General features: G+C 35.1%; 1 protein-coding gene across 3 annotated transcripts in view; it reads left to right on the forward strand.

Moving 5' to 3' along the window:
* Window positions 1-27,942, forward strand: part of CSMD3 (CUB and Sushi multiple domains 3) — a 1,080,114-nt gene that overhangs the window by 693,533 nt on the left and 358,639 nt on the right. For all 3 annotated transcript variants that reach the window (XM_029222726.1, XM_029222727.1, XM_029222728.1), the window contains one exon: window positions 1,588-1,776. In XM_029222726.1, the coding sequence (XP_029078559.1) occupies window positions 1,588-1,776 (189 nt within the window). The remainder of the gene's footprint in view (window positions 1-1,587; window positions 1,777-27,942) is intronic.

Genomic DNA, 27,942 nt, shown 5'->3' on the forward strand with positions numbered 1-27,942 from the left:
AAAGAAATAAAGAAGAAAACAAAGAAATTATCTGCCAACAAATTTTAATGAAACGTTGAAATGCCTTGAAGATTGTCTATAGTAATATATTAAAGGGAACCTTTAAACAATAGCAAAAAATAAATCAATTCATTAAAAAGTTTAATAGAAGTACAATAAATACATTTCTTTAACTTGCATCCTGCAGAATTCTAACAGAGAAGAACTTGCTAAAATGCCAGTTGAACTTAAAATGGAAATTCATACATATATTTAAAGTTTCAATTAGGCCATAAATGAAATGTTAGTTAAACCAGTGATATTCTAGTTTTGTGTTTCAGAAAAAGGCATAGTTTATAGGCCAAGATTAAGACAAGCTTAATTTATTCATTTGCAACTAGATGATATAGAAACAAGTTAATATGGTTATTCTTTTATTCTAGAATAACCTCATCTGTAGGCAACATTATAACTTGGATTACAGGAAAAAAATTATAAGACCAAAGTGAATAAAAATGTATTCTTATTAGTTCTACTTTCTAGTTAAATGGAGTAGTGAAAGAGAATACAGAAACAAATTAATAAGTAAATCTTATGCCAACCTACTAACATTAAATTTATATTACAATTATACATAATTTTATAAATGATATATAATTTATATAAATAAAATCATAAAAATACTAACCTCATCCTTCAACAGTTATTCTAGTATTTACATGAAAATACTTGTCTTCTAAAATAATTAAGGTATTTCATAGTGATAGCAAATGAGCATAATCAATTTTAACCTAGAATGTTAAAAGTATATCCAAATAAGTTTTTTAAACAATAAAATAATAGCTCATCAACGTGAAACAGTCCCTCTTGTTCTCCACTGCAATTACATACTAAGCATGTGCTCTGGAAATATTTTTAGATAAGCTACTTCTTCTTAGGACTGTATATAAATTATAATATTGTTGTTTAATTAACTCTACTCTCTCATACCCTGAAGAGTGTTTAACTGTTCATTTTCATGGTGCTCATTCATTGCTTGAGGAAGTTTTCTTGTATAAATCTATAATATACTATTTTCAGTTTATGAGCACTTCAGTCTTACATAAACCCTTGCATCTGAAGTGACATGTTTTTCAGAATATGGATGAATTGAATTTCTTGTATACTAGAGGCACAAGAGCCTTTGTCATTTAGACTATAACCATTAAGTAAAAGCCATTTCAAAATGCAAATCATTTCATTCTAAATGGCATTTTGCATTTGAAAATATGAATTTATTATGCCATTATTATAAGTCAAAAATCTATGAAATGGAAATTTTCTAATGCAGAAGAAAAAATACAAGATAAATAGCTACATTTTCAATGTATCACTCAGAAGGTGACATTTTCTCACCTGTATTGAATTTCACACATAAGAGTATTCATTAAATTAGTAGACCTTTCACAAAAGAAGAAAATTATGTGTGCCATCAGCATATACCCATAATTTTACATATAGTAACTTTTAAAATGTATGGCTGGCCCTAAAAGCATCCATTTTGCAAATAGGAATATACCCTTAAAGGTTACTACTAACATTTTCGTTGTTCTCTTCATCCAATTACAGAGTATAATCTGGAACCTTGTGAAGATCCTGGAATTCCTCAATATGGTAACCGAATTGGGTTCAGCTTTGGGGTTGGCGACACTCTGGCCTTCTCATGCTCATCAGGTTATCGTCTGGAAGGGACGCCAGAGATCATCTGTCTTGGTGGCGGCCGACGAGTGTGGAGTGCACCTCTGCCAAGGTGTGTGGGTACGTGGTCAGCTGCTTTCATTTGCTTGTATGTGTAGTCACTGTCCATGGAGTTGCATGGTTATACACCCTTCGTTTTTTAATAATCTGTTGAATTTCTTCATTTCTTTCATATTAGTTATTTCAGTGTTTTTTCCACTTGGCAATCTGATATACCTCAATTACCTTCTCAACTGTTCTATTCAACCAACCATGCTTCTAAATTTGTTTTCAGATGATGAGAATAAGGAATGAATAGATAGACAGATAGATAAACAGGTAGATGACAGAATCATATTTTGAGAGCTTACAGAAAATTGCATTCTTGTATTCTGTTAGTAGATGATTTTCCATGACTTCCAACTGAAGTTTTGACAATATTTTATAACTTAGAATTAACATGTAGGAAACATGATTACAAGGGAAAATAATAATTTAAGGACCATCAAGGCAAGTATTGACTCAGTATGTGCCATCTATAGAATTAATCTGTTATGATAGATGAATTAAGATGGGAATTCATTTCACGTGAGATAAAGAATTGCAATAAATAAAATATTGAAAGTTTGGAGCACCACCTCAGCCTTTGGAAATGAATATTTTGACTGATAAATTAAAAAAAAAATCTGTAGAGAAAATGAAGGACTTTTCACTAGGACTTAAAGTCATTTTTATTTATATTAGGAAATAGAGAGGCAAGAATTTCTTTAGGTCATCACCCATTCAGTGGTTATCAGTACTCATTTTTACAATAGAACAAGATGCAAAAGATCATTTTATTATTTCATAAAGCTCTTAAAACTCTCAAAAGCATTTAATTTGAATTTAATTGTAAATTTAATGGTGCATCACAGATCTTTGTAAGTTATAATATGCTACAAAATCAGGCACAGTGGTAAAGATTTGATCTGTGGTTTAAGAATTTGTCCTTTTTTCTTTTTTTAATGGAGGCAATATACCCCACAGATGAAAATGCAAATGGAGAAGAGGATACTCTCTATGACTTATTCAATATATTGTCCACTGTTTAGAATGTGGTGGGAATACCTGTGGATCCCCAAATCTAGTAAAAAAAAAATTGATCTTTCAAGTTAATAAGTTTTATAGTGATGAGATTGTTTTCACAGCCCCTAAGGGTTATATAACAGACAAGCTGATATTCAACAGGTGAAATCTCTTTTTAAAAATCATAGGTTTTTATAGAAATGGCACAAGCAGCCACAGAGGCTGGGAGGTGATAAGTAGTCATACTCTCAGAGCATCTTTTCCAGGAAGACATATATAGTCCTTCTGTTTTGTTTTTATGTTTGGGCTTTTGGGTTTTTTTGTTTTTTCTGCTGTTGCCAGATTTGGAATTCCCCTCCTTATCTGAATTGCTCCCATTTCCATTTTTCTTTGGCGTGAATATTAATGAGAATCTTGGGAATAGTCCAAATGAGGGCTACAGAGTGCCTGGATTTATATCCTGGTCATTTGATACTGGGTTAATTCACTTTTCTAAACTTCACTTTTCTCATCAGCAAAATGGTTACAACATTTTGCTAATGTTAGTTATGAGGGTTAAAGAGATTAGCCATGCCAGTCAGACACCTAATACAATCCCTGGAATATAGGAGGGGTTCAGAACTTAGATGCTGTTATAACTCTTATTATATTGAGAATAATCTGCTGCCTATCCAACCCACCGATCTAGTTTATAAAACCAATTATAGTACGGAATGAATTCCATGTTATAAAACACCAACCTTTATTAGGGTCTACCTGGCTCTTTTATATATGTATTTACCTCATTTAATTCTTACTATAATTCCGTTATTGTTATTCCCCCCATTTTTCATCAGAAGAACCTAAGTCTTAAGAGATTTTAAACAACTTTCCCGAGATCGTCAAGGTTGTATGTGGCAGAACCGTGATTTGTATACAGTCTTTCTCATTCTGAAACCCAAATTCTTTTCATTAGGTTGGTTTAACCTCAAAAAGACTGAGGGAAAGGTAAATCTCAAAGAATTCTAAGTCACAAAGAGTTGATTAATATTTTCTTTCAAAGTACCAGAAACATACCAGGATGTTACACAGGCTGAGAAGAAAGTGTTTCCATCTACATTTTTAAGGTTTACTCCACTTTTACGATAAATTTTAATAAGTACGTTTATGAAAATCTGACTTTACAAAACAAGTAACTTCAAGTTCGTTTTGTTATATTAAAGTATTTCTTTGAGAGTAGGTTTATTCGTGCTTAAATCTTTAGTGAGAAGTATAACATAAAATCACCCTATGGACAAATTTAGAAAACAAAGTTATTGCCATGGGAATTTTCCCCTCATTTTAAAATTAACTGTTCTTGCTTTTAAGCTTATTAAAGTATACAATTAAGTTTACTGTCCTTAATAAATTCCACTGTAGGTATACATTTAAGTTACAAGATAGGGTGAGAAATATTTTCAAATAGTATGATTTTTAAAAAATTTTATTTCTCCAATTTTCTTTAAACTTTTCTTCACTCTTTTGCCTATGCATTAAAACAAATATATTCCTTTTTGCATTTCTGGTTCCATATATGCGTATGTATATATTTCTTATTTTGTTACCTTTTCAAAGTTCACAATCTTCAGTCACATAAAATGTGCATTATTTGTAACTATTCATATGAACAGATGCAGTTTTAGCAATGCTAGTTTATTTGGACAGATTTTATCTCTTCTTAGATTCTTTGTGCTTTTCACTTCATATATCTCTAAAGCCAATTCTCTAGTGCATACTTGTTTAAAAACATCATTTAGTACTCAGCATCGCCAGGCTCATAGAAAGCTTATGTTACAGAGAGTGGCCAAATTATGAGTAGGTTGTATTCCAAAAGTTTGTTTCTGCTTCAATTATTTGGAATCTAGGTGGTTTTTCCTTGGTACAAGGTTGCAAACAGTGCATTCCCAGAACAAATCATAGATGAGACTTAAAATTTTGTGTCATGTGTAAAACTAATACTAACATTTACTAAAATGACTTACGTATACCTAGGTTATGTAAGAATGTGCCTGACTCTGGACATAAGGCAACTGATAAAGCAATTTTTGGAAACTTACTTTTTGTTTATTTTTTACTATATATTTAATGTTGATCCTATATTTAGGGTGTAAATTGGTTAGTGTCTTCCAATCTCTGTTGGTAGAATTTGGTGAAAGTTACCTTAATTCTAGATGTTAGATGAATAATAAATAATGTTTCATTATTTATAATGTTTTCCTGAGAAACCTCTGCATTTATGTTTTAAGGTAATATTTTAACAAAATGAGACAATATAATAACACCATAATATTGTTTTTACAGTCTATAAAAGATTATATTATGTACCATTCCAAAAATTCACCTATGCTTTGAAAGTAGGTTTAGAATAATGATTTTATCAGTGAAGATACAATGTCTATAAAAAACTCAAGGTTTCACACAAACTCAGGGGCATAGCCATGCCTAGCACAAGTTCTGAGTCCCAGACTTGCGCTCCATTAACAAAAGCACACCGCTGTCTTTGACTGGCAGCTTCAATAAAGTTGAGAGGGAATCTGGTCTTAATTACAGTTGATACATGGCTTCAGAAAACTCCTTAGGCTGTCATCTATTTCAATCAGAGGAAATTTCTTCTATTGTGACCCATTTATCGGGGGTTACTTAAGTGCAGGGAAATTTTTAATTTTAAATTATTTTGTTGAAGTATAGTTGACATACAATATTATATTAGTATGAGGTGTACAACATAGTGATTTAACATTTATATGCATTACAGATTGATCACCACGATAAGTCTAGTAGCCATCTGTCACCGTACACATTTATTGCAATATTCCTTATGCTGTACATTGCATCCCTATGCCTTATTTGTTTTATAACTGGAAGTCTGTACCTCTTAAACCCCTTCATCTATTTTTCCCACCCACCCCTCCTCCCCCTGGCAGCTGCCAGTTTGTTCTTTGTATCTGTGATTCTATTTCTGTTTTGGTTTGTTTGTTTGTTTTATTTTTTAGATTCCACGTATAAGTGAAATCATATGGTGGTTGTTTTCTTCTCTCTGACTTATTTCACCTAGCATAATACCCTTTAGGTCCATCCACGTTGTCATAAGTGCAGGGAAATTTGTAGAGTCAGGAGAAGAATCTTGATACCAGTAGAGATTGTAACACCCACTCAGTAACAGGGATTCTTCTCTCTAAGAAATGGCCTCCATTGCAGGCAGATAGTTCATATTTACTTTTCAGACTTTCCTAAGCTATGTGATCTTTGGAAAGTTGTTCAGATCTCTCTCCTGCCAAGTTTTCTCAAATGTAAAATGTGGATAATTACATCCATAGTGCAAGACAGCTTATAGCTCTAAGCAATAAAAGATATGTAAATCATCTAATTTACCACTCAACAAGTGACACTTGCTCAACAAACCTTAGTCCCTTTTCCTTATGCCTGCAACTCTCTTTACCACCATTCGTTCTCTTAAGGGCCATGATGACTGAGTGGTGAACAGTGATTTTCACCAACCAGCAAGAGAGGAAAGGGAAGAAGAAAAGGAGGAGATGAAAAATTTTAGTGTGCCATCAGCAGCTGAGTACTTCATACACGTAATCTCATTTACTACTTAGTGATCAAGATGAAAGTTTTACCTTTAAAAAATGCATATATATAATTATGTCTTACATTTTGAAAAAGATAAAAATAATAGGTAAAATGATATTTCAGTGGATATATTTTATATTTAAATGATTATCCTGTAGCTCCACATTGCTGTGGATATGGATATCTGGTCACATTTTTAAGTTTCAATCAAATATACAAAAAAAAAGTATAAAAAAGTTGATTACTTTGAAAATGAGAAACACTGACTTGTTTTTGGTCAAAAAATAAGTACCTGATTTCCCTTTCTAAAGTTCACATTACAAAAAACACAGGCATTCCCATTGTCATCTTTCTAAATAAAAAAAAAAAAACCCAAAAAACTTGCATGTCTTCATTAAGCTTCCAAACATACCAGGAACCATGCCAGGTCATGTTGCAAATAAACTAGGAGCTAATGAAAGCATTTTGTTTTGGAAAGTAAATTAGCAAGTTAAATATTAGTAATGATTTGTCTTTAGGCAAGAGTCCACACATTTTAAGAAGTCCATACATTTTGAAGTCATTTTAAAGACATTAATTCATTCATCCTTAGAGTCTATTTAACACATCTACTTCCATTTCTAATTTTGTGTCATCAATTTTTTATCTGACCTTGGACAAGTAACAACATCTTGCCTTAATCATGAGTGAAATGAGAAAAATGATAACTCTACATTACACATCTACATATTTTTCTCACTTTTCTAACTTTCTAGATGATATATACTGATGGTTACTTATTATTTAGTTTTAAAATGAAGGTCAAAAATAAGAGAAACAGGTGAAACGTATACGGGGACTCTCTGTACTATCATTATAACCTCTTTGTAAATCTAAAACTATTCTAAAATGAAAATTTTATTAAAAATTCAAAACAAGAAAGGATAAATTGCACTTGAAGAGACAGTTCATCTTTAAACAAAAATTCTGTTTATTTCATCTCAACCTCTGAACTCCCTATACTAAAATTACATACCTCAGATACCCACACATGTATGTCAAATATGACTGATTTATCAAGTTAGTCACCATTGTAGATACACAGTGTTGTAGAAAGCAAATTATGATTAAGAGATTTCACTAGCTCTCAGACACTACCATTAATTAGTTGGGTGACTTTAAGCAAACATCTTAATTTTCTGTGCTTTTCTTTCCTGGAAAGGATAATGCCAATATGAGTTCTACTCAACCCAAATATTTCTTGTAAATATAACAAAAAATAATAGATAGAAAGTTTCCTTTAATAAATTACATACACAAATGTATATTTATATTTTTCTTATATAATTATGAGTGAGTGCATTTTCTTGATTTGACAATATAAAAAATCTATAATATCAATAATAACTTATACTTTGATGCTTTATAGTTTTTTAAAATAATTTCCTGCTTCCAAGCTTCAAAAGTAAGCAGAGGAGGTATTATTCCTACTTGACAGCTGAAAAAATGCTGTTACAGAAAGGTTATAAGTAATCAGTGGAAGGTTATGCCAGAAACCAAGTTTCTAACTTTTTAGATTGGTGTTGTGGTATACCAGGTGGCATTTCTCTATTACCTTATTTATTGATGCACTATTTTTAAAGACTACCATTTTTTATGGAATAGACCACGGATGAGTAAACTTTTTTTTTTTCTATAAATGCTAGACAGTAAATATTTCAGGCTTTGTGGTCCACACAGTTTCAATGACAAATACTAAATTCTGCCATTGCATTGTGAAAGCAGCAATAGATAATACACAAATGAATAAATGTGTCTGCTTTCCAAAAAAACTTTACCTACAAAATCAGGCAAGAGGCTGGATGTGACCCTCAGGCCATAGTTTGCTTATCTCTGCAGCAGAATTACCAAGCTTAGTCAACTTAAATATCCCCTTTGCATTTGGAAATTTACTAGTCATTCATCTCTAAGAAGAAAAGATCCTTTTTCCATTCTCTATGTTTTTCGTTATGGGTTCTTTTCATTAAAGCAGCACATAATTCAGTTATTTCTAAGGGATTTCTAATGTGTTTTTTTTTAATCTTGTTTTTAACATATTTATTGGACTATAATTGCTTTACAATGGTGTGTTAGTTTCTGCTTTATAAAAAGTGAATCAGTTATACATATACATATGTCCCCATATCTCTTCCCTCTTGCATCTCCCTCCCTCCCACCCTCCCTATCCCACCCCTCCAGGCTCACAAAGCACCGAGCTGATCTCCCTGTGCTATGTGTGGCTGAGTAATACTCCATTGTATATATGTGCCACATCTTCTTTATCCATTCATCTGTTGATGGACACTTAGGTTGCTTCCATGTCCTGGCTATTGTAAATAGAGCTGCAATGAACATTTTGGTACATGACTCTTTTTGAATTATGGTTTTCTCAGGGTATATGCCCAGTAGTGGGATTGCTGGGTCGTATGGTAGTTCTATTTTTAGTTTTTTAAGGAACCTCCATACTGTTCTCCATAGTGGCTGTATCAATTTACATTCCCATCAACAGTACAAGAGGGTTCCCTTTTCTCCACACCCTCTCCAGCATTTATTGTTTGTAGATTTTTTTGATGATGGCCATTCTGACCGGTGTGAGGTGATACCTCATTGTAGTTTTGATTTGCATTTCTCTAATGATTAATGATGTTGAGCATTCTTTCATGTGTCTGTTGGCAGTCTGTATATCTTCTTTGGAGAAATGTCTATTTAGGTCTTCTGCCCATTTTTGGATTGGGTTGTTTGTTTTTTTGATATTGAGCTGCATGAGCTGCTTGTAAATTTTGGAGATTAAGCCTTTGTCTGTTGCTTCATTTGAAAATATTTTCTCCCATTCTGAGGGTTGTCTTTTCGTCTTGTTTATGGTTTCCTTTGCTGTGCAAAAGCTTTTAAGTTTCATTAGGTTCCATTTGTTTATTTTTGTTTTTATTTCCATTTCTCTAGGAGCTGGGTCAAAAAGGATCTTGCTCTGAATTATGCCATAGAGTGTTCTGCCTATGTTTTCCTCTAAGAGTTTGATAATGTCTGGTCTTACATTTAGGTCTCTAATCCATTTTGAGTTTATTTTTGTGTATGGTGTTAGGGAGTGTTCTAATTTCCTTCTTTTACATGTAGCTGTCCAGTTTTCCCAGCACCACTTATTGAAGAGGCTGTCTTTTCTCCACTGTATATTCTTGCCTCCTTTATCAAAGATAAGGTGACCATATGTGTGTGTGTTTATCTCTGGGCTTTCTATCCTGTTCCATTGATCTATATGTCTGTTTTTGTGCCAGTACCATACTGTCTTGATTACTGTAGCTTTGTAGTATAGTCTGAAGTCAGGGAGCCTGATTCCTCTAGCTCTGTTTTTCTTTCTCAAGATTGCTTTGGCTATTCGGGGCCTTTTGTGTTTCCATACAAATTGTGAAATTTTTTGTTCTAGTTCTGTGAAAAATGCCAGTGGTAGTTTGATAGGGATTGCATTGAATCTGTAGACTGCTTTGGGTAGTAAAGTCATTTTCACAGTGTTGATTCTTCCAATCCAAGAACATGGTGTATCTCTCCATCTATTGATATCATCTTTAATTTCTTTAATCAGTGTCTTATACTTTTATGCATATAGGTCTTTTGTCTCCTTAGGTAGGTTTATTCCTAGATATTTTATTCTTTTTGTTCCAATGGTAAATGGGAGTGTTTTCTTAATTTCACTTTCAGATTTTTCATCAGTAGTGTATAGGAATGCAAGAGATTTCTGTGCATTAATTTTGTATCCTGCTACTTTACCAAATGCATTGATTAGCTCTAGTAGTTTCCTGGTAGCAGCTTTAGGATTCTCTATGTATAGTATAATGTCATCTGCAAACAGTTACAGCTTTACTTCTTCTTTTCCGATTTGGATTCCTTTTATTTCTTTTTCTTCTCTGATTGCTGTGGCTAAAATTTCCAAAACTATGTTGAAAAATAGTGGTGAGAGTGGGTAACCTTGTCTTGTTCCTGATCTTAGTGGAAGTGGTTTCAGTTTTTCACCATTGAGGATGATGTTGGCTGTGGGTTTGTCATGTATGGCCTTTATTATGTTGAGGAAGGTTCCCTCTATGCCTACTTTCTGGAGGGTTTTTATCATATATGGGTGTTGAATTTTGTCCAAAGCTTCTCTGCATCTATTGAGATGATCATATGGTTTTTCTCCTTCAATTTGTTAATATGGTATATCACATTGATTGATTTGGCGTGTTTCTCCTTGGATTTATCCTGTATGGGACTGTCTGTGCTTCCTGGACTTGATTAACTATTTCCTTTCCCACATTAGGGAAGTTTTCAACTGTAATCTCTTCAAATATTTTCTCAGTCCCTTTATTTTTCTCTTCTTCTTCTGGGACTGCTATAATTCAAATGTTGGTACATTTAATGTTGTCCCAGAGGTCTCTGAGACTGTCCTCAATTCTTTTCATTCTTTTTTCTTTATTCATCTCTTCAGTAGTTATTTCCACTATTTTATCTTCCAGGTCACTTATCCGTTCTTCTGTCTCACTTATTCTGCTATTGATCCCTTCTAGAGAATTTTTAATTTCATTTATTGTGTTGTTCATCTCTGTTTGTTTGCTCTTTTTTTCTTCTAGGTCCTTGTTAAACGTTTCTTGTGTTTTCTCCATTCTATTTCCAAGATTTTTGATCATCTCTACTATCATTACTCTGAATTCTTTCTCATGTAAACTGCCTATTTCCTCTTCATTTGTTAGGTCTGGTGGGTTTTTGCCTTGCTCCTTAATCTGCTGTGAGTTTCTCTGTCTTCTCATTTTGCTTAACTTACTGTATTTGGGGTCTCCTTTTCGCAGGCTGCTGGTTCGTAGTTTCCGTTGTTTTTCGTGTCTGTCCCCAGTGGTTAAGGTTGGTTCAGTGGGCTGTGTAGGCTTCCTGGTGGAGGGGACTAGTGCCTGTGTTCTGGTAGATGAGGCTGGATCTTGTCCTTCTGGTGGGCAGGTCCACGTCTGTTGGTGTGTTTTGGGGTGTCCGTGGCCTTATTATGATTTTAGGCAGCCTCTCTGCTAATGGATGGGGTTGTGTTCCTATCTTGCTAGTTGTTTGGCATAGGGTGTCCAGCACTGTAGCTTGCTTGTCATTGAGTGGAGCTGGGTCTAGGCGTTGAGATGGAGATCTCTGGGACATTTTCACCGTTTGATATTATGTGGAGCTGGGAGGTCTCTTGTGGACCAGTGTTCTGAACTTGGCTCCCACCTCAGTGGCACAGCCCAGATGCCTGGCTGGAGCACCAAGAGCCTGTCCTTTACACAGTTCAGAATTAAAGGGAGAAAAAAAGAAAGAAAGAAAGAAGAAGATAAAAGAAAGTTATTAAAATAAAAAATTAAAAATAATTATTAAGAAAAAAAAATTTTTAAGTAATAATAAAGAAAAAAAATGGACATGCAGAACCCTAGGACAAATGGTAAAAGTAAAGGTATACAGACAAAATCACACACTGAAGCATACACATACACACTCACAAAAAGAGAAAAAGGGAAAAATATATATATATCGTTGCTCCCAAAGTCCACCTCCTCAATTTGGGATGATTCATTGTCTATTCATGTATTCTACAGACGCAGGGTACATCAAGTTGATTGTGGAGATTTAATCCAGTTCTCCTGAGGCTGCTGGGAGAAATTTCCCTGGATTTCTCATGTTTTTACAGAAAGGGTGTTAGGAGTGTGTGTGTGTGTGTGTGTGTGTGTGTGTGTGTGTGTGCGTACACTGATGCAATTTATGGGTAACCTAATTCACAACCATCTCCAGATCCTTTCATATACCCACATCTTTTCTGAGTACCAAGTCCGTATTCCCAGCTGTGCACTGGCCCTCTCCACATGGATGGTCTTCCACAAGCACACCGACTTCACACTCCAAAACAGAACTCATTATCTCTTCCACCAAGTCAGCTCTCCCTTCTGCACTCTTTCATTCAGATATGGCATCATTCTCATCCAGTCATTCTGGCTAGAAACTGTGTCACCTTTTACTTCCTCCTCTCTCTCTTTCTCTCTATCCATATTGGAAAGTCACTGAGACCTACTACCAAAAGCTATTGCTCAAATTTACCACTATTTCCATTCTCATTACCCTTATTTTAGTCCAGCTCTTATTAGTCCTCATAAACGTTACAGCTCAATAATGATAATGTGTGCTAGGCATTGTGTTAAACAATATATATGTTTCCCTTTATATATTCCTTTTAGAAACCATTTGAGAGAATGTTATTATCCCATTTTATAAACTATCCAGATTAATTATTTAAGTTGGTAAAGAGCTTGAAGTCAGCTTTTTTCTGATTCCAGCTCATGTTTTCTCAATTACATGTATAATCCTACTATATCATCTCTTCTTTGCTAGCTGGACTTCCTGTTTCCAAATTTCCCTCATCTAATTTATCTTCAATAGCATTACTAATTATATTCCTTTTTGTAGATGAGTAACAAATTACTACAAATTTAGCAGTTTAAAACAGCACATTTACTTTCTCTTGGTTTCTGTGGGTAGTGAGTATGGGTGTGGTTTAACTGGGTCCTCTCTTAGGGTCTCACAAGGCTGTAATCAAGATGTTGACCAGGGCTGAATTCTCACCCGACATTCAGTATTCTCTTCCAAATTCACATTGTTATTGGAAGTAATCAGTTCTTTGTGGTTACAGGACTGAGAGCTTCAGTTCTTTGCTCAGTTCCTAGGGGCCATCCACAGTTCCTTGCCATGTGAACTTCCCTAGCTCAGATGCTTCCTTCATCAAAACATCAAGGAAAGTCTGTCCAGTGAGTCTCTAGCAAGATGCAGTTTTGCATAATGTTATAAAATCACAGGAGTAATGAGAAGCAAGTCTCAGGTCCCACTTAACTCAAGGGGAGGGTACTGTACTAAGGCATGAATGCCAAAAGGTGGGTATAATGAGAGGTTCACCTTAAAGTTGACACCAAGTAACCTTAGAAAGATCAGATCATCTGTCTATTCCCTGCATAAATCAGTAGGTGATTTCTCATGCCTATTAGACACAGTTGAAATTCCAGAGTCCTTTCTTAGGTTGGCTTTACTGCCCTCTTTTTAGTCATTCCCCTATATGCATCCTGGAATACATTGACAAGATGCCACATGCCATTCCCAAACACTCCAAGCACTTTCTACTTTTTAAGATGCTAAGGATGTGTTGAGGCCTACTCTGTATGCAAATGATCAAACTCTCACTTGTGTTGGCACAAGCAAACAAATAATGTCTTTATCTCTAAGAAGGTACATGCAAAGATACAGTGAGAGAAAGCACTGAAAGCATTGTTCAGTGTCTGGAGGAGGCTTTGCATTTTAATCTGTTGAGCTGTTATTTCTACCACCACACCGTAGATAAAGATGCCATTATCTCTCATTATTTAGTTATTATTGTAATAGCCCAAACAGACTCTAGTCTCCATTTTTGTCCCTTTTCCCCAAACTAAATACTAGAGTCAGAATGAACTTCCTATGATACAAATTTGATGATGTCACTCTCGTTTAAAATTCTACCATTGTTCTCCATTGCCCTCAAATTAAATTCTGAATGTTACCCTCTTACTCCTATCCACCCCATAAGTTCACCTAAGTGATTTATTCTTCAGACTCATCTTATTTACCCATCATAATATGAAGCCTTTCTTGACCTTCAAAAAGTGTTGGATGTCCTTCCTAGAGGCTGCATGTGCTTTTCTGTATTTACCCTTTCTGGGATTCATAATGCTGTATTGACTTGCCTTTTTATCTATATCAGTGTTTAGCATATAGAAAGCTTTCAGTAAACTTGTTGAGTTGATAAGAAATGAATATATAATAGGGGCAAAGCTCCTTTGTTTTTACATTTTCAATTTACTAACTTTAACATAAACAAAGCTGTACTCCAGAGGTACTCTATTCAGCCTAACACCAATAAAGGACTATACCTTTTCAGCCTGGACCATCACACTGTTCCTTAGTCTATAATGCATTTGCTGTGTGGATATTAACACAGAACCCCTCAAGTCTAATAAGTAAATCAACCAACCAATGAACAATAAATAAATTTATCTTTTTTTGTTTCTATCATAATGTTAAGCTCTAAGAGGAGGCTAATAATTATGATAGAAGCAAAAAAGATAAATTTATAAAAATTGAATATGGTGAAAAAATATTGTACCTCATATCTGTATATGGAATAAATCTTTCCCAATATGTAGTGAAATTCAGAGCTCAACAAGGAGACTGGCTGACTTTTTTTCCCCCCTAATGGAATGAAAAGGAAGGGAAAATATATACCTGATAGAAACTGAGTATCCACAATTTTCACTGTAAACATATTAATAATATTTGAAACAGGTTAGATTGGGAGCAAATTTTTGCTATATGTAAATATGAACCATAAAAGATAAGTCAGTGTAAATGGGAAAAGACAATGCACATTTCTTATTTAATATAACTACATTGAGGACTGTGAGCTTAAATTCTTCTCATTCATTTAGGATTTATAAACAAATGGATTTATGGAGAGCCTTTTATAATCTAAGTGAGTAATATAATCTAAGTAAGCTCCTGAACTTACTTTATTATACTGTAGTTGACAAGTGAATACATGCTGTTGTATCTGATGGCTGTGATGCCGTTGAAGGTAACGGCTGTATCTCAGTTATCTTTGTACCTCCTGTGTGTTTGCCATAATCTCTGACATATTACAGGTGCCCATTCTGAGCATAAGACAGTATAAAGTTAATTCACCATGTGATCATCATGAAACAAGTTAGAGTAGATCGTGACTTACCTATAATGTTGATTCACTCACAACGAGACTCATTGAAATGATCCTCTGTGTTATTAGAGTCTCAGATTTATTTGGACAAATTAAAAAAAATTTTTTTTTGAGAGCCTAAAATAGCAGACTTGTAAAAACACTTCATTTCCCTTATATGTCCTCGTGCTCTGACTATAAATCTTGTTGCAAGCCAAAATTTGCCTGCCAATTGGAAAGTCAGAAGATAAGTTACTTCTGGGATTACATAGAGGATACAGACTTCTTTAGAGAGAGTTGAGTTACAAAGAGGAGCAGGAAGTGGAGTATATACTGGAATCTGTGCTTCAGGGTCACATCCTTAAAGCAATTGCAACAGTAAGAGTCTCACTTTAGAATCACAAAACTACCAGAGGCACTTGCTTTCTCTGCAACCTCTAAGTGACCTCTTACTGCTTTTGTGGAGAATTATGCCCATGTTCAGAAATACCTATAGCACGCTAGTTCTTCACCTGTGTCTAATAAACTTAACCTAGACGTATTGGGAAACATGCTGAAAAAGGGAGAAATGATTAAACCTATAAGTAGTGATTTAAAGAAAAATAAATGCAGTATTATTAACCTGGAAAGCATGAAATTCATCGGCTTTGCATTAGACAAAGTAATTTTGGTTTTTAGTTTAACATGTCTTTTTATTTTTTAATATGTCTTTACTTAATTAGAAAGTGATTTGTCCCTAGCACATATTAGTGCCAGGTAAGAAATATTTTACCTGAGGTAATAATAAAAGCTAATATTTGCTGTGTGTTCACTACATGCCTGGCATGGTCATATAAGGTTTGAATAAGGACACTGAGGCATAGGGAGGTTAAGTAATTTATATTAAGAATTTTTATTTGAAGCTGATTATATTGGGAGCAAATTTTTTGCTATATGTAAATATGAGCCATAAAGAATAAAAGCATTAAATAAGCCAGTGTCATGATATTCTGTACATATCCCCAAACTTGTTCTTGCTTACAACAGTGACATCTGTAGCTCTCAGGAAATGCTGTCTTTGGCAGTGCAGATAACTGGAGGAGATAGTTAAATGTCATTGTTACTTGTAACTGAATTACATTTTGATGCCCTGTCTCAGGAGAGGGTAGGATTTAACTGAAGTTGCAATAGATTGAGAGTACCTAAAAGCCTTTGAAAGTAGGAGGAAAGGTCATTGTTACATAAGGCAAATAACATTTTAAAATTAATTCTAATTCTGTTTTTTGTAAAGTCCATGTGTCTGTTTTGTGTATATGTGTGTATAGATTTCTTTTTTCATTTCAGCCTCATAATATTGAAAGTAACACCAAAAATATGTATGTTATTAGTACAGAGGTTGATTCCTAATAAATGTTTTTATTATTTGTCATCTGGTAATACACTTAGCTAAGATATGTTCAAATGTACCTAGCGCTTTGAAAACAGACAAAAGCACACTGGAACAGAATAGAACTATCAATTAGTAACTGTGCATTGTGCTAAGGAACCAATCTGCCTTAAGTTCAGTGACACTAATGGGGGTAGGTTTAGGGTGAATCCATGAGAGTAGGACAGTGATTATTCTACCTAGTAAATGCATTCAACCCCTAATCAAGGGTATGTAATAAAATGAATTTCACTTTTTTCATCCTTATTTCTGTTTTTTAACTGTTTTCTCTTTAGCTCAAGTTTACCAATCTCAAATCCATCTCCTTCACTACAGGATAGATCAGCTGAAGTCATCTTCCTTTGTTTAATATACCAAGACAATTGTTGCCATGGAAATAATATAATGTTATAAAATAAGCATTGTAAGTTAAATCTAGAATCAAGAAGGGACATATGGGTCAGGTATGAGAGAGTGTGCTTATTTACATAAACAATAGTTTCGATAATCATAAAAAATCTCAAGGTAAATTACTGAGAAAACACAAAGGAAAGTGAACTTCAAGCTTTGGGAAGTTATTTGCAGAATTTAAATATTGCCCTTCAAGCAGGTGTTTTAAAGGAAAGGAGTTAGGGGATTATTAAACCTCCCACAAACTAAATTTCTGGCTGCAAGCCATTTTCTACATCTCTGTATTGTACCCAAGTACCCTCTTTGTAGCTATCTTTGAATACCATTTCAATTATTGGTATGCTCGATGTATAGATAACATTTTTCTCTTCATGTGTTTTAATCAGTCTACAGAAACTGTGTTTCTAAAGGTGATGGGTAGTTTTTATTTCATGCGTTTTACTACACCTTTCTGAATTTGCACTAGTTAATGTTCTATTATGCTTGGCTACAGAATTCTGCAGGCATAAAAAAGTAACCATTTCTTACCTTGTAAAATTGTAATCTCAACTGAGTCTAATCACAGTTTTCTAAAAATAAATCCTGGGCTTTGTTTGTCCTGAAAAACTTTTGATTTATTTTCAGATTTAAAAATTATAATGATAAAAACATTATCTGTTTTTCTGATAATGTAAGATTATTATAATGTTCAATTATGTTCAGTTATGGTATTTGAAACCACTTAATGCCATTTACCTGTGTAAAAACATTACATGAGGGCTTCACCACCATATTGTCTCCCTGTAAAAGGAAAAGGAAAGCCAGGTTATACATTTTTCTCCTTGGAAAATTTGTAGAAAAACTCCTCTGATTATGGTCTAGGCTGTGTATGCCACCTTATCCCAAATTTTTTAAATTCATCTAATAAATATTCATTCAATATTTGTTCCATGGTATTTTAAAAAACATCCTGCCTTCTTCTTTCTAAACAAGAGCAAATAAAAACTATCTGGTGAATTTTATAAAACTACAAACTCTCCACTTCCCTAGTAAGAGTCTCTCCTCTCTTACATCATTCCAACGCAACCACTCTTCCCCAGGAATCAAGATTACTGCACTGGTCAGCCATGATCAATAATGAAACCATGTATTACTCTCAGATGTGTGGGGTTAAAACAAAAAGTTGAGATTCTCTGATGAAGAGAGAATAATGCAGTCCTCATTTTCTTGTGAGCTTGGAAAATATTAACGTGCTATTATAGGTTCTTTCCTAAAGTACAATTTCAAGGATGTCATCACTAAATCTATCATTTTCTTTCTTTCTTTCTCTCTTTCTTTCTTTCTGTATAGTCCCCTCTCTGAAACATCTTCATTTGATTACATTTCACTTATTGATCTCAAATGCCTTCCTCGTAAATGTACAAAGAAATACCTAAAGAGAATCAAGCAGGAATAAAGACAACATGCAAATTTCTGAAGCCTTAATGAGCATCAAGGGATTTATGAGTTGTTGATTAGTCAAAACCAAATAGCCTAAATATGAAAATCATATCTTTAAAGAATTTTCAGTTTTTTAGTAGTCTGCCAAAAGCTATAATGGAGAAAGAAGAGAAATAATGTTGTTGAGTGTTTATAATGTACATGGCAGTGCACCTGGTACTATAAGGTTTTTCTCTCATTTACTTCTTACAATATCTTATTACCTGTATTGAGAAAGCAGTGCCCAAAGAGGTGAAGTAATTTACATTGTGTCTCAGCTAGCAAGTAAAGTATAGATCTGTCTGTCTTCCAAATCTTGTAGTCCATGTTCTTTACTTCATACTTTATTGGAAATTTTCCAGCGTTGTAATAATAACACAGTCAAGTAGCATTACCATTTTGAAAAGTGTGTTGCCATTCTGTGAACATTATTTGTTTTCATTTTCCTCAGGGGAAAAAAGAGAATGGTTTGGGGATTGAAAATAAAATTATGGAATTTGCCAAGGAATTTTTCTTTGAATTTGTTTACTTAATTTTCAGGTTAAGTATTTCTATGGTATTTAATCCATTCCAGGTTTTTAAGGCTTTTAAGAAACTTTTTATTCGTTATATGCATTGTCCATAGAAATGTTAATAAAAATAACAAGAATCAAATTACAATGAATATTGTGATATGATCTAGCTAGGGTTAGAATTATTATTTTTGGACATAGGTAGTGATATAACATTGAATACTTTCAAAAACTTTAATATTTATTGCTTATGATATTTTTATTCCTTAGGAATATGTCCCACTCCCCCCAAAAAATGCTGTTCATATTAATGGAGTGAGTTCTCTCGTTAAGCTCTCTGACATTTTAGCTTTGGGAAACTCTAAACCCAAGCCTTTGAGAGTTAGTCTTCATTCATTTGACCATCTATTCATTCATCTATTCATTAACTCACCAAACTCAGAGTGACAACACTGTTTGGCATGCTGTGTTAGGTGATGGTGATATAACCAAGGTAATTAGATATTAGTCATTATTTTGTTAGAAAACATTGATGGGTTTGATATATTTATCTGTTCTACCACCCAATCAAAAATTAAATCAATCCAATTCAACAAATACTTAGTGAGCACCGAGTTGGGTGACAAAGGTAAAAATAGAAAACGTACTTTCCTCCAAGATCTGCTACTCTATTTTAAGGCGAAATAAGATTAATTATGACATCATGAGATGGAAATGAGAAATAGATCCCATAATATAGCAAAGAGGAATAACTTTATTTTGGAAGGATAGCGAACAGCTTCTCAAAAATGGCACATTTGTGAAAATGAGCTGAATTTTGCTAAATAGAAAAGGTGGGGAAGACCCTCTAGGCAAAGGATATAACATAAGTCAAAGAAGTAAAATTAATGTATCTACAAATCTCTTTTGTGTCTGAGTGGTTTTTTTGGAACTCTTTTTGAGTCCCAGTTCAATTAGAGATGTAGTCAATGTGTAACTAACCTTTTTATTTTATTTTTTAACAACATTGGCATATAATTGCTTTACATTGTTTTGTTAGCTTCTGCTGTATAACAAAGTGAATCAGCTATACATATATCCCCATATTCCCTCCCTCTTGCGTCTCCCAACACTTTCTTATTTCTGCATTTTTTTTTTTTTTTTTTTGGCGGTATGCGGGCCTCTCACTGTTGTAGCCTCTCCCATTGCGGAGCGCAGGCTCCGGAAGTGCAGGCTCAGCAGCCATGGCTCACGGGCCCAGCCGCTCCACGGCATGTGGGATCTTCCCGGACTGGGGCACGAACCTGTATCCCCTGCATCGGCAGGCGGACTCTCAACCACTGTGCCACCAGGGAAGCCCTCTTATTTCTGCTTTTTAATCAATTCAGGAAGTCCATATTTCCTTCAATGACAGATAGTTCTTATTTCACACATTTTTGTGTGTTGTTCAGAAGCCTGCTTTTATGTTTTATTAGAATTTATATATTAAAAGTATCATCTCTGTAATATTCCATATGGTACAGAATCTGGACTTGGAAAAAAGATGCCCTAGGTTTAAACCATGGCTTCACAACTTAGTGGTTTTACAAGTTGGACATGATATTTAACCCCTCTGACCCCCATCTATATAATGGAGATACAATAAGAAACTGTTTAAGTTTATTAAGTTTTTACTCTGCTGAGTGATTTACCTGTATTAATCCAGTCTTTTCCACGTGTATGATGTAGTTAGGTATTGTTACTACCTCCATTTTACAGATGAGACCAATGAAATACAGTGAAGCTGTTCACTGAAGTAGCTGAGTGCCCAGGATAACACAGTGCTTATTATCCAATTTTACATTGTTGAGTTCTTACTCATTCAGCATGAATAAGCTTAAATTCATTCTTTTACATACAAATCAAAGTAGAAGGTCTCTGTCTTTAGGAAACTTGAAGCTGAAAATACATTTCTCATTGCTTGATGCAACAGGACAAGGGCTCTACAAACTGAGAGGCAGAGTTCGAATGACAGAAAATCTTGTATACTATGTTAAGGAGCAACTGAGACCCATTAAGATTAAGCAAAGGAATAATATGGTCAGATTTACATCTTAACAAGATCTTTCAGATATTTACATGTATGAATGATGGATTTGGGTTTCTCTAGCTTCAGTTTGCTATACTGAAATTAGGGAAATCCATTAGGAAGGGGTTCTAGTATCCGATACATAAGCTCATGGGCCAGAGTGGTAAAATTGAATAGGAGGGGGTAGTTTTAAGAACTGAGAATGTTTGTGCTAGAGATCTTCAGAATGTTTGATCATAAACCCTCCTTAATTTTCTCAAGTTACATGCAACAGCAGTTATTGCCAATTCCTGGAATCAATTTAGTGTAACGTCTCCAATTCAGAAGCAGAATCTTGGCTTCCCAATCAGAATTCACAGAACTCCTCTTTTGTATGCTTTTCCACTGCTTTTATATCATAGCCAGACCTCAGACCATTCCAAGAGCCAACTTCATCTTGAGTCTACCACAAAGAGAGAATAGGGAGAAATACACACTACTTGTGTGACATGGTCTCCATGTTCCAGAGGAGAATTCCAACTGAATACACAATCTGGAAATCATGGGAGAGCTCCAGGCTGAGAAATAATTTACAGATTTTCTGTATATAGATGCTATTGAAAGCCATGGGATTGGATGAAATAAGCAAGGGAGTAAGTGTAGATTGAGAAGAAGCCAAGCTCTGACCTCACCAGTGTTTAGGAATCTGGGAGATGAAGAAGAACTAGCAAAGGAGACTGAGAAGGAGGGGTATGTAACATAGGGGAAGCACAAGTAGAGACTGATGTCCTAAAGGCTAAGGAAGAAAGAAAGCGTTTCAAAGAGAAAGGAGTAATCCCTGCCTCAAATGCTGCTGAAAAGTTAAGTTAGATGAGGGGTACAAATATACACCAAAATGCGAAAGTCATTGGTGAACTTGACAAATGCAGTTTCAATGAACTGACAGGGTGAAGGTTTGAGAAAATGGGAGGAGAATTGCAGGGTGAATATAGACAACTCACTTTGAGGAGTTTTCCTGGAAAGATCTGTGTAATGTAGTGGTAGCTCAAGGGGAATGTTGGATCAAGAGTTTTTTTCCCAAACTTTTTACAATAGTACCTTTCAGACTTGCTTCAAAGATGAAAAAATAGAATGTCCATATAGGTACCATAGAAGTTTAACAGTTGTTGAATATTGCCATATTTGTTTTTATATTATTTTTTCTGCAAAATTTGAAGTTATTTTACAGACATCAGATATTTCATCCCAGAATATTTTAAGATGCTTTTCTAAAAATAAGGCCATCCTCCTACATAATTTTAACACCATTACCACACCTGGAATCATTTAAGGTCCAGTCCATATTCAAATTTCCCCCAGTTTTTCCACACACATTTATTTTTTTTTTCAAATTAGGATCCAAATCAAGGTCAGGCTGATATTTGGTTGTTATGATTCTTTAGTCTCTTATTATTTTTTCCTGTAACATGACTTTTTGAAGAGACTGAGCCACTTGTCATGCAAAATATTCCATATTCCGGATTTTTCTGATTATTTCCTTATTGTGTCACTTTTTTGGTTAGACCACTTTCCCATTCATACTCCACCCCCACCCCTTTGCTATTTGTCCTGTAAAGAGCAGGCTAGGTCTAAATACTTGATTAGTTTTTGGTTAAACTTTTTTTTTTTTTTAAACCATAGTCGTTTGTGGGAGACGCTTGTACAACATTTTATCTTATTAGGTGTTATATAAAACCTAGATATTCCACTATTATGAACGCTGTCAGATCACATGCTTGAAGAGTTTTTTTTTTAATAAAGTAGAAGAAAAATGCCATATTTTATATGCTAATGAAAGTGATCCAGTGAAGCGGAAACACTGATAAGGAGGAGAAATTGATTGCAAATTAGTAGAGCTCTGTCTTTGCATAAGAAAGAATAATGTACAAGCAGAGGTGCAGTACAATGTACAAACCTTAGGAACACAAATGATCACCCCAAGTGATGGGTCACAGGAAAAAGCAGAGAATGTGGGCACAGACACAGGTGGGTGGGATAATGTAGTGCTGTGCTAATAGAAACTTGTAAGAAGTTTGCTTTTGATTAGTTTTCTCTGTGAAGTAGAAGGCCACGATCATTAGCTGAGAGAAGAGTGGAGGAGGAGGCACTGGATCTTTTTTTTTTTTTTTTGCGGTACGCGGGCCTCTCACTGTTGTGGCCTCTCCCGTTGTGGAGCACAGGCTCCGGACGCACAGGCTCAGCGGCCATGGCTCACGGGCCCAGCCGCTTCGCGGCATGTGGGATCCTCCCGGACCAGGGCACAAACCCGTGTCCCCTGCATCGGCAGGTGGACTCTCAACCACTGCGCCACCAGGGAAGCCCGGCACTGTATCTCTGAGAAGAGAAATGAAGGTACGAAATAGTTATAAAAGAGTGGGAGAGTGAATGGATTTGGAAATATCGAAAGCACGAAGAAATAAGACAAGAGTCATGTTTTGAGTGTGACAATGAGCCAGGAGCTTAAATCCTGTCAAGGAATGACAAGGGTGGTAGGTGACTGCAACAGGAGAAGTACAGTCTGATAATATGTTATTAGAAGCCTGGAATGAGCGAAGGAATGAACAATGATGAACTTCACCTGAACTTCACCTTCAGGCCAGTAGGAAATTGAGTATGGGAGGGAAAACAGCTACTACTTGACAGCAGAGAAAGCAATGAAATGAATAAAGCAGCTGTTGAGCTTACCAAGAATTGATCTAGGATTTCACATATATGTCATCCTCACAGAAATCCTGTGTAGGTACTCACTTTATAGATTCAGAAGCTGAGGCACAGAGAGGTTAAATAAAATGTCATGCAGTTGATAAGTGAAAGAATCAGAAATCATAGTTCGCAATCTGATTTCATGATTTCTGTGAATCATGTTGATTCAGCTGCCTATGTACATAAAGATTATCCAAACCAAAATAGAGGTACAAATCATAGAATTATTTGAAATGAACTGAGCCCCAGAAGAATTGGTTGTAAGCATTAACTATGAATATGGCTTGTAATATATGCAGGCATAATTACAGACTCAGTATGAACACTCCTTTCTAGAATATTGATAAGACTTTTAGCCAGGAGTAACTTTAGTTAATGCCTTCATTATGGCTTAGGTCTCCTTTCTTTATGGTCCTTGCTCTTTGTTGCCACACCATCTGTGTCTATACTCCATGATGGTACAGATTGTACTAGTTGCTTTTAAGTTCTGTGGTACTTAAAGCTCAAAGAATTTGGGAACCCTGTCTAAGAAGAATAATGCAAAGTTTTGAATGTAAAATTAGGCACACAGCCTTGGAAGGAACCTGTGCACATGAGGGGCCCTAAAACTTAAGCTCCATTGGTAAATCTGGTTTGGGATAATTCCTGCTGGTATTCTGATTGCAGAAAAGTTGCAGTTTCTCCTTTTTCAAAGACATGATACCACTCTTTAAAATATCAGCCTTCTGTCTTGACTAGGGCTTAATAACCATATTCTATTCCTTGTTCTATTTCTATTTCTGTTCCTAATTGCTCTTTCTCAATTTGGGTTAACTTGAGGGTTATAAGAAATTGAAGACTTCTGGGTAATTCTTTTACAATATGAAAGTCCTCTGCTCTCAACAGTCATTCTTTCATAGTCTGAATCTTATATGCCATGATTTCAGCCAGGAAAAAGTATCTTTGCGCTGATTCTTTTTTTTTTTTTTTTTTTTTTAAACATAGATGACTCTTCCATCTTCATCCAGAGCACTTTCCTTAGTAGTCTTAACTCTCTTGTCAGGAGATCTTTCTTCCTTTTCCTATCACTCCTAATCCATGCATTGGCTACTTTCCTGAGTAACTGCTATTGAATTACTTCATGTTCTTGCTTCAAATAATTGGCATGGTAGAAAAACTTTGAAATTTCAAGTTAGAGGATCTGGAGTTAAGTAATAACTTACCACTTACTAGCTATGTTATCTTGAACAACCACTTTGTATTCTGGCCTCAATAACGTGTAATCAAAAGGAAGACAATTCTTACCTTTGTGTAAGACTCAGTCAGAAGTATCTTACAGATAATCCCGCTGAACCCTAAGTGTTAGAGCTCTTTGATCATAGGTATTCCAGATTCACAAGTAACTACTTTATCCAGCATGAGCCTGTTGTTCAGAGGTAGCTGAGGCTGGATGGATTTCAGAAGCCGCAGCAGCAGATGGAGCCCCAATTCAGTGCTCCCCTCAGGCCTCTAGTTTGCCGGTCCCTCTCTTCCTAACCTCATGTTGAACTCGTGTTCCAATTTCCCCTCCTGAATTTTGACTTCAGCTACGACCACTCCAATTTATCAGGCACATTTTTATATACGTCAGCCTCAAAGGCAGAGTTGGAATAGAGGCCTGATGGATATCAGGTTTCATTACCTTTTCTCCCACAAATTTCTTCTGTTCCTGTATAAATATATGGATGCAAAGAGGTACACAAAGGACTCTCCTAGCTCAGTCCCACCAGTAACTGCAAACATGTATGTTGAAGGAAACGAAACGAAAAGTTAAAGGAAAGGTGAAAGTTCTTTCTTCATCTGCATTGTCTGAGTTGAAAGCCAAGAAATGGTCCTTTAAACACATATACATACTTAAGTTTCTTAGTGGATTCCTGTTTCCACGAATCAGTTTTCATTCTGAAGGTTTGGGTTAGAAAGGAATCCCTAGTGTACATTGTGATAGATAGTAAAAGTCATAATCGTTGAAATCAACTGGTCAATATAATGGTCCTAGGATTTGGCTCATAGAAAGCAGAGAAGGACAGGTTAACTGCATGTGCCCTGGCAGTGGAATTTGTTTTTTTTTAATAATCTGAAATTTTTAGTTTTCGACCTTCAGGGATCAATGTGGAATGTGTCCTTTTAAACAACAGATGAGAGACTCTTTATTCAGTGAGATAATTATGGATTTGAAATTGCTATGTGCTCTATTAATGAACCGGAATATTTTTAGCTGTTGCGGGTTGTTTTCTCTGAGGCGTACTTACACATAATCTACCCCGAATTGCAAAAGCTTCACTTGTGCTTAAAACACTAATTCATGCTCTTCCTCACTCTATTTTAATAATGGCCAGGGCCAGAAGTATGCATGTTTAGAGAAGTGGTAATTTTTTTAGTGTGGAAAAATAAAGTCAGTTGGCTTATATTATAGCATAAGTATTAATGTTTTGCCTAAAGAAGAAAAACTGTAAGTCAATATTATTTTCTCCTTGTGCTGAAACATGGGAGATCGTTTTTATATATTAATGTTAGTCTACTCCTCTCCCAACTACACATAATCTGTATTATTTTCTTGTGAAAATTTTATACATATATTACTATCAAATTCTTCAAGGAAAACAAGCCTGTAAGGAAACAGCTCTACTGTGTAGTAGGTTTCCACATAGGTCATGTGGGTGAAGCTCGTCTGTGGTCTGACCTAACTCTTGGCAGAATGTCCTGGGGTTCTTTCTGGAAGAAGGGGAGGTAAGCAGCCTGGTAAGGAGTTGGCATCAGGTTGTTTCTCATTCATCTCCCTAGTTTCAGTTGAGCCAGGACTTTTTGCTGCTCCCCTTTTAGGGTACATTTGCAAGCTTCTGGATAAGCCTTGGCTGGCTATACTTTAGAGTTAGCTCCTCAGTGGCAGAGTGACATGAACCCATGCCATCTGTCATCTGGCCTCTTTGGTTTAATGTCATCTGTGGGACAAGGGATACAAGGAGATGGCATTATGCTGATCTTATGTTTCCTGTATAAGTAATAAACTGAATCCATTTGGACCTGCTGTCTCCTTACCAGCCAAATCTATGGAAGAGTGGCAAGACAACCCATTAGCTGCAGTAGTGACCCTTGCGGTTTTATTAGCTTTAACACTGCTTCTGAGGGACTGCTCGGCCACTTGACAATGCCATAACCCATTAATGCAATGTTCTGAAATCAAGCATTCAGTAAATGCCTATAGTTTATTTATCTTATAGGGTAGGGATGCTGTGTAGTGGGAATATATGCAACACAGGCATTTTCAGGATGTGTATGTTGATGTCATGTATTTCCATGACAGGAACAGCAAAACGGGAACAACACTAAAAAATACCATTATCATATGTGAGGATAAAATAACACCATAATAGATACCATTTATTGAGTGTATACCAGATACATGGCTCTGTTCCAAATCCATTACATGTGCTAACTGCTTTAATCCTAAAAACAAAACTGCATTTGGTACTATAATTATCCTCATTTTACAGATGAAGACACACGAGATTAAGTAACTTGCTCGAGGTCACATAGGTAGAACCCAGGTGAGAACCCAGGTGTTTGTACTCTAGACTCATTTTTAATTACTGTGGTATGTTGTGCCTCTAGTTATTAAATGTGAAGTACACCAAACATTGCCATTTCAATGGCAGCTCGAAGAAGCTTCGTGGCCATTCTTCATGGAAATAATCTGCTTCTAATACTAAATAACCAGAGAATGAGATTTTCTTTCCTTACTTCCAGAGATAATAAATTGCTTGTGCCTTCTAGTGAAAACAAAACTTATACTTAGTTCCCATAAATATTATTTTCTTCTACAGATGGAATTTATATAACGGAATACATTAATTTCACTCTTCCTTTATTATATTTTGTTTATGATAGCTCCAATATCCCTAGGGACTCTCTGTATATATAGTTGTGAGCTTTTATACATATATATAGTTGTGAGCTTTTACACTATATATATGTAAAAGCTACCCCAGAATACCACCACTCTTTCTCATACAGCTTATAGTATGTAGGTTATAATTATGTCTTTCTTTAAGAGTCATATTTGGTGACAGCCTATTATAGATTTTGCAATTAGTAGTTACATTACTAGTTACATTTTATGATATGCACACATTCTATATCTTGTACAAAGTGACTGTAAAAATATTTTATTTGAACCTTTTTGCTTCAGGTTAAGGTAGTTTTCAGCATGCTTCTAGGTACCAATTACAGTACTATCTTAACTATCTGGAAAGATCAACAAACT

This window comes from Monodon monoceros, unplaced genomic scaffold (genome assembly GCF_005190385.1).
Source record: "Monodon monoceros isolate NGI ecotype Baffin Bay Population unplaced genomic scaffold, NGI_Narwhal_1 Super_Scaffold_14, whole genome shotgun sequence".
Lineage (NCBI taxonomy): Eukaryota > Metazoa > Chordata > Mammalia > Artiodactyla > Monodontidae > Monodon > Monodon monoceros.